The sequence below is a fragment of the Podarcis melisellensis genome (assembly GCF_964234715.1).
Source record: "Podarcis melisellensis genome assembly, chromosome: 12".
Taxonomy (NCBI): Eukaryota; Metazoa; Chordata; class Lepidosauria; order Squamata; family Lacertidae; genus Podarcis; species Podarcis melisellensis.
The window spans coordinates 55755472-55770283 of NC_138544.1; the positions used below are offsets into that span (position 1 = coordinate 55755472).

Sequence of the window (14812 nt, forward strand, 5' to 3'; positions counted from 1 at the left end):
TGTTATTCATATAATATAACATATTATTATATTATATTATATTATATTATATTATATTATATTATATTATATTATATTATATTATATTATATTATATTATATTATATTATATTATTGTTGTTTTGTTTGCATAGTAGCATATAACTTCTATCACACTCCTTGGGAATCTAGCTCAGGAAAAGATGCTGAGAATTGTTAGGAGACATCCTACCACCAGTCCTCCACTTTTGGCACCATGCATAAAATTGCAACCTATCCATTCCACACTTACAAGAAATCATTTTTTTACCCTGTGGAACTCCCTGCCCATTGACATTAGGCAGGCATCTTTGCTCTACTATTTCCCAGCACCTGCTGAAACCTTTTCTGTTTTGGCAAGCCTACCCCGGATGCATAAGCTAAATACAATTTAGTTTTTTACTGCTATTTCTAACTCCTTGTATTATTCATATTAAGATTTTTCTTAGGCCACATCGTTTTTAACTTCTGGTTTCTGTCCAAAAAAAAAAAAAAATGTACATTGTGTAAACCATTTGGCAGTTTATTTACAAATACAGTGGTACCTCGAGTTACGTTACCAAAATAAAATAAAATAAAATAAAATAATCTGCACAGACAAGTCTAACAGCTTATTTTTAATTATTTTTATATATCCTTTATTTATTTATTATTGAATTTCCTCCAAGGAGCTCAAGGTGATGCGACGTGGCTCTCCCCCTCCTCAATTAAGCCCCCAAACTGCAACGCTGACCCTGTGAGATGGGTAAGGCTGAGAGGTGGTGACCAAACCAAGCTCACCCAGTAAGCTTTGGGCCAAGCTGGGCATGCTAACCCAGGTCCCCTGAATCCTAGGTCCCAGCGCTCTAACCACTATGCAACACTGCCTAGCGGAAGGCGTACAGGAATCCTCTACCTGGCCAGGAGCTTCCTTGAGCTGGGAGAAGACCAGGCTGTACTTCTGGAGGTGCTCCCAGAAGGGCTTGTGCAGCACAGTGTGGAGAGCGACAGCGATGGACGTCCCCGGGGAGAAGTCGGCGAGGAACTGCTGCAGCGACAGCTTGTGGCTCTTCCAGAAATCGCTGCAACGATTCAGAGTTGGCAAGACAGAAACAAGCTGTGAGCGGTGTGGGATGTAAAACACAAGAGCAGTCAAGTACAACATTCCTAGAGTGAACATGTTTACGCATGGGGAGGAAGGTTTGTCCAGCCAGCAGGTAAACTTCCTGTTTCCTTCTGGGCTAGGACAGACTTCCTCTGCATGTGACTAGAGGTGGGCGTGGCCTCACCTGTGCAGGTAACGACAAAAGCACAGGGCAGGGCAGCCATCTCTCTCTCTCTCTTTGACTACATACATCGAAGAAGCAACATCTGCTTAGCCAAAGATGCTCTCTTGGCCTCCAGCCAAGAGAGCATCTCCAGCCTCCAGCCAAGAGAGGACAAAGGAACTGTCTCCTTATGAGATAGTTTCCAGGTGTATGTTACTTTTCTAAGCTAAGTCTGCCTTCTGGGATCCAATTGTGAACAGAATGATGTGTGAGTAAACCTTTTTATACTTTTATAGAAGACTGTGTCGTGTCTTATCTTTTATGAGGGAATAAGACGCCTGCTTCTTGGGAGAAAAGCAATGACAAACCTAGACAGCATCTTAAAAAGCAGAGACATCACCTTGCCAACAAAGGTCTGTATAGTTCAAGCTATGGTTTTCCCAGTAGTGATGTATGGAAGTAAGAGCTGGACCATAAAGAAGGCTGATCGCCAAAGAATGGATGCTTTTGAATTCTGGTGCTGGAGGAGACTCTTGAGAGTCCCATGGACTGCAAGAAGATCAAACCTCTCCATTCTGAAGGAAATCAGCCCTGAGTGCTCACTGGAAGGACAGATCCTGAAGCTGAGGCTCCAATACTGGATGCTGGACCAGATGGGCCATTGGCCTGATCCTGCAGGGTCTTCAAGCACGCTTCAAGCCACACCCACCTTTTATTCCTGGCAGCATGGTCAAAGACTTGGGTCACGACACAACTGGCGAAAGTGGAGAAGTACCTGTTTAAAATAAATCGGGACAAGCATTAGGTTTCGTTGCTGAGCTCCCCGGGACTGAAGGAACTTTGCAGACGTTTTGCAATGCTCTTTTACCAAATTTTGATGGGAAGGTCAGGGCAAGCGAACAGGTATCTAAAGCCATTTGCACATAACAAAACATGTATTTTATCAAAGTAATTGTTGAACTGAAATGCAACGAAGAAGTATATTAATAGTGAAATACAATGGAGAAGAAGTATATTAATACAGTGGTACCTTGGGTTACATACGCTTCAGGTTACAGACTCCACTAACCCAGAAATAGTACCTCGGGTTAAGAACTTTGCTTCAGGACGAGAACAGAAATCGTGCGGCAGCAGCAGCGAGAGGCCCCATTAGCTAAAGTGGTGCTTCAGGTTAAGAACAGTTTCAGGTTAAGAACGGACCTCCGGAACAAATTATGTTCTTAACTTTAGGTACCACTGTAGTGAAATAATTATTAAGCTCTTATTTAAAATGATTTTTATTCGTAGCAAACTTAATAATGCAAACACATTGGCATTTGGCAATAACAAAAGTTATTTTGATAAAATACGTATTTTGTTATGTGCAAATGGCTTTAGATACCTGCTAGGTCCATAAATTACCATATAGCATATATTCAACACAAAAACCAGCGAGTTTGTTGTTGACAAAGTTACAGCTGGATATATAAAGTGCCCTATTACCTTCAGTAGCTAAGGGCCTCATGAAACCTAAATCCGCTCTGGTCTAACAGGTCCTAGTCCGACACTCTTAACCCAGAACTTTCCAAACTCTGTGTCACGGCACGTTAGTGTGTTGGCTGTGTGTGCAGTCGTGCAAACGCCCCTTGTGCTCCTCCCAGGGCTGGAAAGAGAGCGGGCAGCCAGCCGGTTTGCTAGCCAAACTGAATTCCTGCGTTGCAAATCGATATACGTCTAAAAAGTGTGTCGCCAACAGGAAAAGTTTGGAAAGCTCTGCTCTGACCACTGTGCCACGCTGCCTCCACGGGTTTGCGGTTGTACTCACTGGATGTAAGCGTCCAGGAACAAGTCGGCTTTCTGGGCCAGGTGCAGGTCTTGGATGCTGACGGATTCTGACACGCCAAAGGTTTGCTTCAGAGTTCTGTAGCTCTCCTCCGTCAGGTCCCAGATGACTTGGAAGCGGCCGTTCAGCTCGTCCAAAAGCTTCGCGTTCTCAAAAGACCCTTCGGCGCAAGCGAGGAAGGTATGAATGAATGAATGAATGAATTTATTAATACGGTCACACACCAGCATCAACACACACAATATCACAGATCATAAAAGAATAATATCAGAAATACAAGGGACAATACGAATATAACAAGGCTTTAAATATAAAAATTAAAATTAATTGTTAGCGTGTCCCCTGTAATTAACATTTAGGGGTTTGAACATTATGGGATACCACTTGCTTCCTGCGATTGATTGAAGACGCACAGAATTTAGCTACATTTAATGTAGTCTTGGGATTCTTGTCCTCTAGCAGTAGTTTTAAACTATGGTATTCCGATTCTTTCCTGGACTTTTGCAAAACAGGTGTGATAAAAGTCAAACGTATATCCTCATAAAGACGACAACGTAATAGTACATGTGAAGCAGTTTCAACTTCCAACAAGCCACAAGGACAGACCCGTGCTGTGTATGGTTTACCCTCAAATCTGCCCAGCGGGGAAGGTAGGGCAAGGAGCAAACGTTAAATCAGGGGTCAGCAAACTTTTCCAGCAGGGGGCCGGTCCACTGTCCTTCAGACCTTGTGGGGGGCCGGACTATATTTTGAAGGGGGGGAAATGAACGAATTCCTATGCACCACAGCTGCAATACCCTGCTGTCCGTACGGCATACATAGCAGTGCACACGCATGCGACATACATCGTGGCGCTGTGCATGCGCTGCTGGGTGGTTTGCCCCGCCCCTCGACACACCGCACCGGGTGCCAGAGAGCCTTCCTCCGCCCCTGGCACAGAGTGTGAAATTTCAAGGCCAGGATGCCCGCGCCACGTTCGCCCTTTGTGCTCACCTGACTGCAGGACGGGCTGGAGGACGACGCTGTTGATCCGAGCAAGGCTGGCAGAGAAGGAATCCTCTGTCCTAAGCAGTGAGGCAGCGACGTCTGTGATGCTCATGTCCTGCCAGGGATTAGGAAATAGGAGAGAGCACAAAAGACTCCAAATTAGACCGGAGCTCTGTTAGGTTGGAGTTTTCCTGAGATTTGCTCCTGAGCATTAAAGAATATGAAGAAGATCCGCAGAAGGGACTTGGAAAAGAATTAAGAGCCTCGGACATAAGATCTCCAGGTTGATGGACTATATGGAACTGACGGAAAGGACTGGCAGAATCCGAAACCAGGGAGAGGAGAGGGTGGAAGAAGATTGGGAAATTAAAGTTCATATTTAGAAATTTTGTAAAATTAATGACTGTTAGAAAAATGGTGGAATGATATTATATGGACTTAGCAGAAATGTTAGAAGAAGTTAAGCATAGATAAGTAATTTAGTCTTAAAGGGAAATAAGGTTAAAAAATATGTTATTTACAAGATGATAAAAACAGAGAAAGATGGAAAGGATTTGCTGAAATAATTAGTAGATCTGGAATACAAAAAGGGAGGTGTGAGGAAGTCGAGGAAACAAGGAAATGAAGGATAGAATATGGAAAAGGAGAGATGTATTTCAAACTGTTTTTGTTTTGATTTATTTATGTGTCTAGTTTAATGGGTTTAGGTTGGGTTTCATATTGTTTGTATACAGTATTGTATTGTGGTGTTTTTTCTCTTTTTTGTTTTCTTTCTTTCTTGTCTCTATTTTTCCTTTTTCTTCTTTTTTTAATAACCTTTAAAAGTAATAAATATTATTCAAATTAGACCGGAGCTACAAAATGAAAAGAAAAACCAGCCACCCAGCTTGCAGTTTATGAAGCCCCAATCCCAACCCAAGTAGCCTGAACCACGTTGAACAAATCAAATTCGCAAATCTTTATTGGCATATGCAGTGGTACCTCGGGTTAAGTACTTAATTCGTTCTGGAGGTCCGTTCTTAACCTGAAACTGTTCTTAACCTGAAGCACCACTTTAGCTAATGGGGTCTCCAGCTGCCGCCGGAGCACAATTTCTGTTCTCGTCCTGAAGCAAAGTTCTTAACCCGAGGTACTATTTCTGGGTTAGCGGAGTCTGTAACCTGAAGCGTATGTAACCCGAGGTACCACGGTATACCAGATTCCAGCAGGGTTCGGAGCAATAAAAAAACTCAGCATAATTTGCATCGGACACTTAAGTTAACGTTGTGTAACATTCACAAATCCTCATTGCGCGTTGCAGAAACCTCCATTTTTCAGAGACACAGTTGATGGAATCTTTCAAGGAGTTGGAGACGGCGTTTATAAGTGGTCCACGTTTCACAAGCACACAGTAAGGTTGGCAGTACAATAGCTATGTAAACAAGCATTTTGGTTTCCCTGCGAATGTCTCAAACACTCTGCACTTCAATCGGGAGAAAGATGCAGTCGCAGAGCTCAGGCCAGCAAAGGCAAACTTGGCCCTCCAGATGTTTTGGGACTACAACTCCCATGATGCCTAGCTAACAGGACCCAGTGGTCACGGATGATGGGAACTGTAGTCCCAAAACATCTGGCGGGCCAAGGTTGCCTATGCCTGGCTCAGGTGATGATGGATTTCGGCATCAATGTCGGCCCTCGTGGAAAGATAACTGCCCAACGAGTTGAGGAAGGGGGACCTTCACATTTTACATCTGGCACAGAGCCACTTCCTTTGTTACCTTAATAGCCCATTGCCTCACCAGGAAGCTAACCTGGCTATTCCAGGGATTTCTATCCCTGCTTAGATTTTAACACTTGCTGGATACAGGGATTAGAACGAGCCCAAGCATACAACCTAAACCCCCTTTTTAAAAAAGAACAACAATGACTGGCAACACTTTTTCAGAAATGGATATTTTCCTATTTCAGTGTTATAAGCCTAGCTCCCCCAATTTGGTGTGCTCTGGGTAATGTTGACCCTTTGACCATGCTTAGTGACAGCTGATGGCAGTCATAGCTTCACAAAATCTGTAGGGGAGAAGGCTACTGGGGAATCCCATTGCAAAACCCAGCTGAAGGAACATCGCTGATTCAGTGCCATTTTTAGAAAGCTTTTTCTCCAGAAGTGGTATGATTAATGTGGGAAACAGGAAGCCGCAGCTATGATGGTCAGCTGATAAATTAACTTTCATTCTCCCCCACGGTTTGCCACCAAAAGGATATCGGGAAGGCCTTTGGGGTGAGCGAAGGCAAATCTAACAGGATGGGAGGAGAGATATTTTTGCATATTTAGGGTACCAGTAAAGGAAATAAACTACAATGCCATGATTTTCCCCCTCCCTGCTTGCTTCTACTTAGTGGGTTCCCAAATTAGTCCTCAGTAGCTGCAGTTTCTGTGTGCAAAAGCCTTTGACTGTGTCGACCACAGCAAACTATGGCAAGTTCTTAAAGAAATGGGAGTGCCTGATCACCTCATCTGTCTCCTGAGAAATCTCTATGTGGGACAAGAAGCTAAAGTTAGAACTGGATATGGAACAACCGATTGGTTCAAAATTGGGAAAGGAGTACGGCAAGGCTGTATATTGTCTCCCTGCTTATTTAACTTATATGCAGAATTCATCATGTGAAAGGCTGGGCTGGATGAATCTGAAGCCGGAATTAAGATCGCCGGAAGAAATATCAACAACCTCAGATATGCAGATGACACAGCTTTGATGGCAGAAAGTGAGGAGGAATTAAAGAAACTTTTAATGAGGGTGAAAGAGGAGAGTGCAAAATATGGTCTGAAGCTCAACATCAAAAAAACGAAGATCATGGCTACTGGTCCCATCACCTCCTGGCAAATAGAAGGGGAAGAAATGGAGGCAGTGAGAGATTTTACTTTCTTGGGCTCCATGATTACTGCAGATGGTGACAGCAGTCACAAAATTAAAAGACGCCTGCTCCTTGGGAGAAAGGCGATGACAAACCTAGACAGCATCTTAAAAAGCAGAGACATCACCTTGCCAACAAAGATCCGAATAGTTAAAGCTCTGGTTTTCCCAGTAGTGATGTATGGAAGTGAGAGCTGGACCATAAAGAAGGCTGATCGCCGAAGAATGGATGTTTTTGAATTCTGGTGCTGGAGGAGACTCTTGAGAGTCCCATGGACTGCAGGAAGATCAAACTTATCCATTCTGAAGCCCTGAATGCTCACTGGAAGGACAGATCCTGAAGCTGAGGCTCCAAGACTTTGGCCACCTCATGAGAAGAGAAGACTCCCTGGAAAAGACTCTTATGTTGGGAAAGATGGAGGGCACAAGGAGAAGGGGATGACAGAGGACAAGATGGTTGGATAATATTCTCAAAGCTACCAGCATGAGTTTGACCAAACTGCGGGAGGCGGTGGAAGACAGGAGTGCCTGGCGTGCTCTGGTCCAGGGGGTCATGAAGAGTCGGACATGACTAAACGACTAAACAATAACAGCTGCAGTTTCACCTGCCCTGCACCGAAAGGGTGTCGGATAATTGCATCAGATACAGAAACAGGAGTGGAAATCACTTATGTTCCCTAACTCCTCCTATTTCTGGAATGCAAGTCAGTCCAACAGATCTGCTGATATCTGCTGCTTTTTTTCTTCCCTTCTTTTTTGGTCTTGTTGACTTGTTAACAGAAGAAGTGTGCAAACGTTACAAAAAGAAACAGAAAACAAAGATTCGATCTTTTAAACCAGAAAGCACCATCGCCTGGAAGGACAAATGTACAAAGCAGAAGGGATAATGAAATATTGACTCATAACCATTTTTTGTTGTTGAAAAATTCTCCAAAGAGTGGGGTATTTGTAGAGTTCATGTAAAAAGAACACTGTCAAAAGATCAATCCGCGGGCAGGTATTGATTAAGCTGCGGTGTGTTAATAGGATAATGGTACAAAACAAAATTTATACTAACTCAAATAATATGGAGAAAGCAAAGTTTAAGCGCGTGTTTAAGGAATTTAAATCGAGAATGCAAGGGGAAGATCAGAGGTCTTCACAAATTTAATTACAAATGGATGTACAAAGCAAGTATTAAGTTAAAGCATGGGTAGGCAAACTAAGGCCCGGGGGCCGGATCCGGCCCAATTGCCGGCCTGCGGACGGTCTGGGAATCAGCGTGTTTTTACATGGGTAGAATGTGTCCTTTTATTTAAAATGCATCTCTGGGTTATTTGTGGGGCCTAGGAATTTCTTTATTATTTTTTTCAAAATATAGTCCGGCCCCCCACAAGGTCTGAGGGACAGTGGACCGGCCCCTTGCTGAAAAAGTTTGCTGGCCCCTGAGTTAAAGAATGAATAACTGTTTATTTTTATTTCTCATTTTGCCTATAATATCTATTGTAAAAGGTAAAGGGACCCCTGACCATTAGGTCCAGTCGTGGCCGACTCTGGGGTTGTGGCGCTCATCTCGCTTTATTGGCCGAGGGAGCTGGCGTACTAAGGGTTAGGGTTAGGGAGCAGTACCTATTTATCTACTTGCAGTTTGAAGTGCTTTCGAACTGCTAGGTGGGCAGGAGCAGGGACCGCGCAACAGGAGCTCACCCCGTCGCGCGGATTCGAACCGCCGACCTTCTGATTGGCAAGTCCTAGGCTCTGTGGTTTAACCCACAGCGCCACCTGCGTCCCTTAATATCTATTGCATACTTCTGTTATAAAGGTTTCAATCAGTAAAGCACTCAAAAGACTCATAACAAAGATTCCCTTTAAAAATAACCAAGATATAGAAAAAGAAGAGTCTCATCCACTTGTGAGTTCCATCATTCTTGAGAATAAAGGTTCTATATAGTCTTAAATGAGACAGACATTTGCTTATACTGGTGGCCTTGAACGACCAGAGGGGCACCAGGTTGGTGATGCTAGGTTGGCTATTTTCCCCTCTCCCTTTTCCTGCTGGGGGAAAAAAAATCACCCATTGTTAAGGCACAAGAGACTTCTCTTCCAGGAAAGATAAAACAAAAAACTCAACAGGTATTCAACCTCATTCAAGCCTGGTTTGAGTTTTAAACACAGGAAACCAAACAAAGCCAGGTGTGACGCAACAGGAAAAAATGTGCATCAAGCCCATTCATAAAAAGCAGCTCAATGCGTACACCGGCCTTTCGCAAAATGGGGAACTTTCACAGCGGCCGTCATTTCATTCATTCACTTGTTCCATTCTTTCAGCCTTCCGCTAGCCGGTCCCAGTCAGATGTTGCTGGAATACAACTCTCATCATCCCCAACTGTTGGGTCATGCTGTCTGGGAGCTAAACAGGGTCACTGACAGTCCCTGTCGGCAGGCTAGCCATCTAATAGATGCAGCACAAAAGGAAAACGGAACTGGGAGGGAAGAGGTGAGAAAGCGAATTCAGGTACGATGCCTGAAAAGCTAAAAGAAAAAAAGAAAGGGAAACGATGGAAGGATGATCTGCATCTACAGGACAGAAAGGGAGAAAGAACAAAGTCTTTTTAGGAAGAATGAGACCTTGGGATGGTGGAACTGGAGGAGCGAATATTCTGGGCAGTGAGCTTAGCACGAAGTAAGTTTGCCTGCCATGTAAGGGATCTGGCACCCTCTCGACTGTGCTGGACCACAAATCCCATTAGCCCTGACCATTGAGCATGCTGGCTGGGGGCTGGGGGGAGTGGGGACCCAAAATCTGGAGGACACCAGGTCAATGAATGTTGAATATTTCAACAGTCACTGTTCAGACTTGACAGCAGAAAGTCACCCCCAGTCCAGTTACAGATAGGTAGCCGTGTTGGTCTGCCATAGTCAAAATAACGCATCATCAGAGATCTACAACCTCTCCTGGACAATGACAGTTCTCTTTCTCAAGCTCTGGGAGGAAGACCTTTCATTGCCTACAGACAGCCACCCAATCTTAAACAACTCCTAACCCACAATAATACTACAACCAGACCTAACACGGACACTGGCACCAGAGCCTGCAATAAACCCAGATGCCAACTTTGCTGCCACATACACCCAGACAACACCATTACTGGCCCCAACAACATCACACATACCATCTTGGGACTATTTAATTGCTCATCGTCTAACATTGTGTATGCCATCAAATGCCAACAGTGTCCTTCCGCTCTCTATATTGGACAAACAGGCCAGACCTTACGCCAAAGAATAAACGGACATAAATCGGACATCAGGAATCACAAGACAGAGAAACCAGTAGGAGAACACTTCAATCTCCCAGGACATTCTATACAAGATCTCAAAGTAGCTGTTTTACTACAAAGGAATTTCAGAAATAGACTGGAAAGAGAAGCTGCTGAATTGCAACTTATCACCAAACTTAAAACCATGGAGAGACCTGGTCTGAACAAAGACATTGGATTCTTATCTCATTATACATGACAAAGCCATTTTTCACCTTCTCACCCCTTGCTTTTTCCTGTAAGACCTATTGCAGTCGTTAAGAGTCGTCAACAGGCTCATCACAGCTATCTGCCAATCACCCATTCCCACCACCCTTCTGAGTAATACCCCTCCCCACCTTCTCACTATATAGAAGGGTCTGGTGACTTCTGTTTCAGTGTATCTGAAGAAGTGTGCATGCACACGAAAGCTCATACCAAGAACTAACTTAGTTGGTCTTTAAGGTGCTACTGGAAGGAATTTTTTTGTTTTGACCCCCAGTCCAGTATGTGACAATTTTTTGGGGGGGCGGATCTCGTGAGTCAAGTTTCAGGGGAATGATCGTCAATTGCCATATTTCGAAAAGTAAAATTCCTGACGCCCGCAAAGTGTTGAGCTTTTTGGGGGAGACCACCCCACAACATTACCCCTTTACTTTTACTTTGGGAGCTGTTCTCGCTGCTTTTTCCATTGCATTGCCATACACCCGGGTTTCCCCTGACATTTTGCCAGCAAGATTCCCACCTGACCCCATTTACACACCCGAAAACCATAACATTTTTCTTATTCTATACTAGACCCATAACAGGAAGGAATATTACCGTATTTTTTGCACCATAACACTCACTTTTTTCCTCCTAGAAAGTAAGGGGAAATGTCTGTGCGTGTTATGGAGCGAATGCCTGCGGGTGGCGGGGGGGATCTGCTGCAGTCGTGAGCAGAGGATCCATGGTTCCCCTTCCTTCCCTCCTCCGTGGTTACAAAGAATGGATCCACAGGAAAGGCAGGTTGCAATGTGGGTTAATTTAGGGGAAAACATAGGGGGCTGGTGAATGGAGCAGACAGGGGTGTAGCCGTGTCTTTGTTTGTGTGTTTAGCTGCCGTTCCTGCATTGCCATGGGTTGGACTAGAATGGGGTCAGCAAACATTTGCAGTAGGGGGACTATATTTTTTGGGGGGGGGGGAAATGAACAAATTCCTATGCCCCATAAATAAGCCAGAGATGCATTTTAAATAAAAGCACACATTCTACTTATGTAAAAACAAACTGATTCCCGCACCGTCTGTGGGCCGGATTGAGAAGGAGATTGGGTTGGATTTGGCCCCTGGGCCTTAGCCTGCCTACTCATGGACTAGATGACTTTCAGGGTTCCTTCCAGCTCTCGTTTTTATTACACATTTTGTATTTCTGTCTTGTATTTTTATGCTGCGAACCACCCTGAGACAGAATCCTAGAGTTGCTGAAATAAATGAACTTTCCCACAATATTCTAATTTTTCGAGTTTCACCTGTAGAAACCTTCACATACTCCTATCATGCGGCTTGCAATCTTCAATCTAGGATCCCAGATTTTATTTTTCCAATTGCAGGAAGTTTTATATAAGCATTAAGAAGTCGTTCGGTTGGAGGATGGATGGCGGCTAACAGATTGAGGTTGAATCCTGACAAGACAAAAGTACTGTTTCTGGGGGACAGGAGGCGGGCGGGTGTGGAGGATTCCCTGGTCCTGAATGGGGTAACTGTGCCCCTGAAGGACCAGGTGCGCAGCCTGGGAGTCATTTTGGACTCACAGCTGTCCATGGAGGCACAGGTCAAATCTGTGTCCACGGCAGCTGTGTACCAGCTCCATCTGGTACGTAGGCTGAGACCCTCCCTGCCCGCTGTCTGTCTCGCCAGAGTGGTGCATGCTCTGGTTATCTCCCGCTTGGACTACTGCAATGCACTCTACGTGGGGCTACCTTTGAAGGTGACTCAGAAACTACAACTAATCCAGAATGCGGCAGCTAGACTGGTGACTGGGAGCGGCCGCCGAGACCATATAACACCGGTCTTGAAAGACCTACATTGGCTCCCAGTATGTTTCCGAGCACAATTCAAAGTGTTGGTGCTGACCTTTAAAGGCCTAAACAGCCTCGGTCCAGTATACCTGAAGGAGCGTCTCCACCCCCATCATTCTGCCCGGACGCTGAGGTCCAGCGCCGAGGGCCTTCTGGCGGTTCCCTCATTGCGAGAAGCAAAGCTACAGGGAACCAGGCAGAGGGCCTTCTCGGTAGTGGCGCCCACCCTGTGGAACGCCCTTCCAGCAGATGTCAAAGCGATAAACAACTACCTGACATTCAGAAGACATCTTAAGGCAGCCCTGTTCAGGGAAGTTTTTAACGTGTGATATTTTACTGTCTTTTTGGTTTTTATGGAAGCCGCCCAGAGTGGCTGGGGAGGCCCAGCCAGATGGGCGGGGTATAAATAATAAAGTATTATTATTATTATTATTATTATTATTATTATTATTATTATCCCCATGCAGTCTGACTTGGTGCACTCCTCTGGGAGTTTTCCACACACACACACCTCCACCTACAAGTATAGGCTGGTCCCCACTTAAGCCTCCCACCTGGTCCAGCCTTCCAGGGACGCCAGTCCCTCCCCATGACTAACTCTCCTGGCATCTGTTTACGCTGCGAGAGTTAAGGCTGGATTCCTTGGCCTAGCCGACCGCGGTAGGAAAGCTTCCATTCAAGCCCAAGGAAAGAAACGAAAGTTTCAGCACAGACAAAAACTGCCCCTTTCCGTTGCCAGGAAAACCTCAGAGTTCAAGCCCAGGGAGGACGCCCTGCTGTCTCCCGGTTCTGAATGGGAGTTTCGCCGCTCCGGCACGATTCACATTGTAGAGAACGAAATGCAAAACACCGAGAGTTTCAGTCCTGGCACAGGTTTCCAGCAGAAACATTACTGCCTCCAACCTGGGCTGCACAATAGAAGCGATCGATAGCGCTCTCCTCCATTAATTTGTCTAAACCTCTTTTAAAGCCATTCAGGCCATCACTGTTTCCAGTGGCAAGGAGTTCCATAGTTCGACTGCACTGCATTACGAATGACTTTCAGTTCTCTGTCCTGAATCTTCCAATGCTCATTGTCCACAAATCCTAGTGTTATGAGAGGGAGAAAAGCGTTTCTCTATACAGTGGTACCTCAGGTTACATACGCTTCAGGTTACAGACTCTGCTAACCCAGAAATAGTGCTTCAGGTTAAGTACTTTGCTTCAGGATGAGAACAGAAATCGTGCTCCGGCGGCGCGGCAGCAGCAGGAAGCCCCATTAGCTAAAGTGGTGCTTCAGGTTAAGAACAGTTTCAGGTTAAGAACGGACCTCCGGAACGAATTAAGTACTTAACCCGAGTTACCACTGTATCCGCTTTCTTTGTGCCATGCATAATTCTATAAACTTCCAGTACATCCCCTCTGACTCCAATCCCCCCACCCAAAAAGCTGCAACTTTATTGTCAATGCCCACCAGCTGAACCCAAACATCACAAAAGCACACTTCCTATTTGTGATTCTCAGAAAGTGCAGTCCAGAGGAACGCCGCCTTCAATTGACTGAGAGACTACTGCAATGTGCTCTACGTGGGGCTACCTTTGAAGGTGATCCGGAAACTGCAACTAATCCAGAATGCGGCAGCTAGACTGGTGACTGTGAGCGGCCGCCGAAACCACATAACACCGGTCTTGAAAGACCTACACTGGCTCCCAGTACATTTCCGAGCACAATTCAAAGTGTTGGTGCTGACCTTTAAAGCCCTAAACGGCCTCGGCCCAGTAGACCTGAAGGAGCGTCTCCACCCCCATCATTCTGCCCGGACGCTGAGGTCCAGCGCCGAGGGCCTTCTGGCGGTTCCCTCCCTGCAAGAAGTGAGGTTACAGGGAACCAGGCAGAGGGCCTTCTCGGTGGTGGCGCCCGCCCTGTGCAACGCTGTCCCGTCAGATGTCAAGGAAATAAACCACTATCTGACTTTTAGAAGACATCTGAAGGCAGCCCTGTTTAGGGAAGTTTTTAATGTTTGATGTTCTATTGTGTTTTTATGATTCTGTTGGGAGCCGCCCAGAGTGGCTGGGGAAACCCAGCCAGATGGGCAGGGTATAAATAATAATTATTCCAAGGAAAAATACACAACAACAGTTCCACCCGACCTGTCAGGAATTGCTTTCTGACTTCAGATATTGGCGACCCCACACCACAGAATCAAAGGAAAACCCACCCAACTGAATCATCTCAAAAAGAGAACCTTCCTAATGCAATGCCACGCTGCTCAGTTCCTTGAATGCTGTCGTCCTTGATGCCTCAGAGGAAATGGGGAAAATCTATTTGGTGCTCCAGTGAGCAAGGCGCAAAATACTCGTCAAAACCAGGGTGTAAGGTGGGCGTACACAAGGGATCCTTGAAAAGGTTGTCAAGGCTAGCTTGTGAGGTTTCTGCACGTATTTTGTTTTAGAATTTGTAGTTCTCACAGGCAGAAACCGAGACATACAACCAAGTTCCCACACTGCAAATACACATCCTTTGCTTCACCAA

General features: G+C 45.3%; 1 protein-coding gene across 4 annotated transcripts in view; it reads right to left on the reverse strand.

Moving 5' to 3' along the window:
* The window catches only part of ALS2CL (ALS2 C-terminal like), a 67777-nt gene that overhangs the window by 37281 nt on the left and 15684 nt on the right, over positions 1–14812 (reverse strand). For all 4 annotated transcript variants that reach the window (XM_081931574.1, XM_081931573.1, XM_081931572.1 and 1 more), the window contains exons 2-5: positions 4081–4189; positions 3070–3247; positions 1975–2040; positions 914–1079 (exon numbers count right to left, since the gene is read on the reverse strand). In XM_081931574.1, coding sequence (XP_081787700.1) covers positions 914–1079; positions 1975–2040; positions 3070–3247; positions 4081–4186 — 516 coding nt within the window. In that variant the 5' untranslated portion in view covers positions 4187–4189. The remainder of the gene's footprint in view (positions 1–913; positions 1080–1974; positions 2041–3069; positions 3248–4080; positions 4190–14812) is intronic.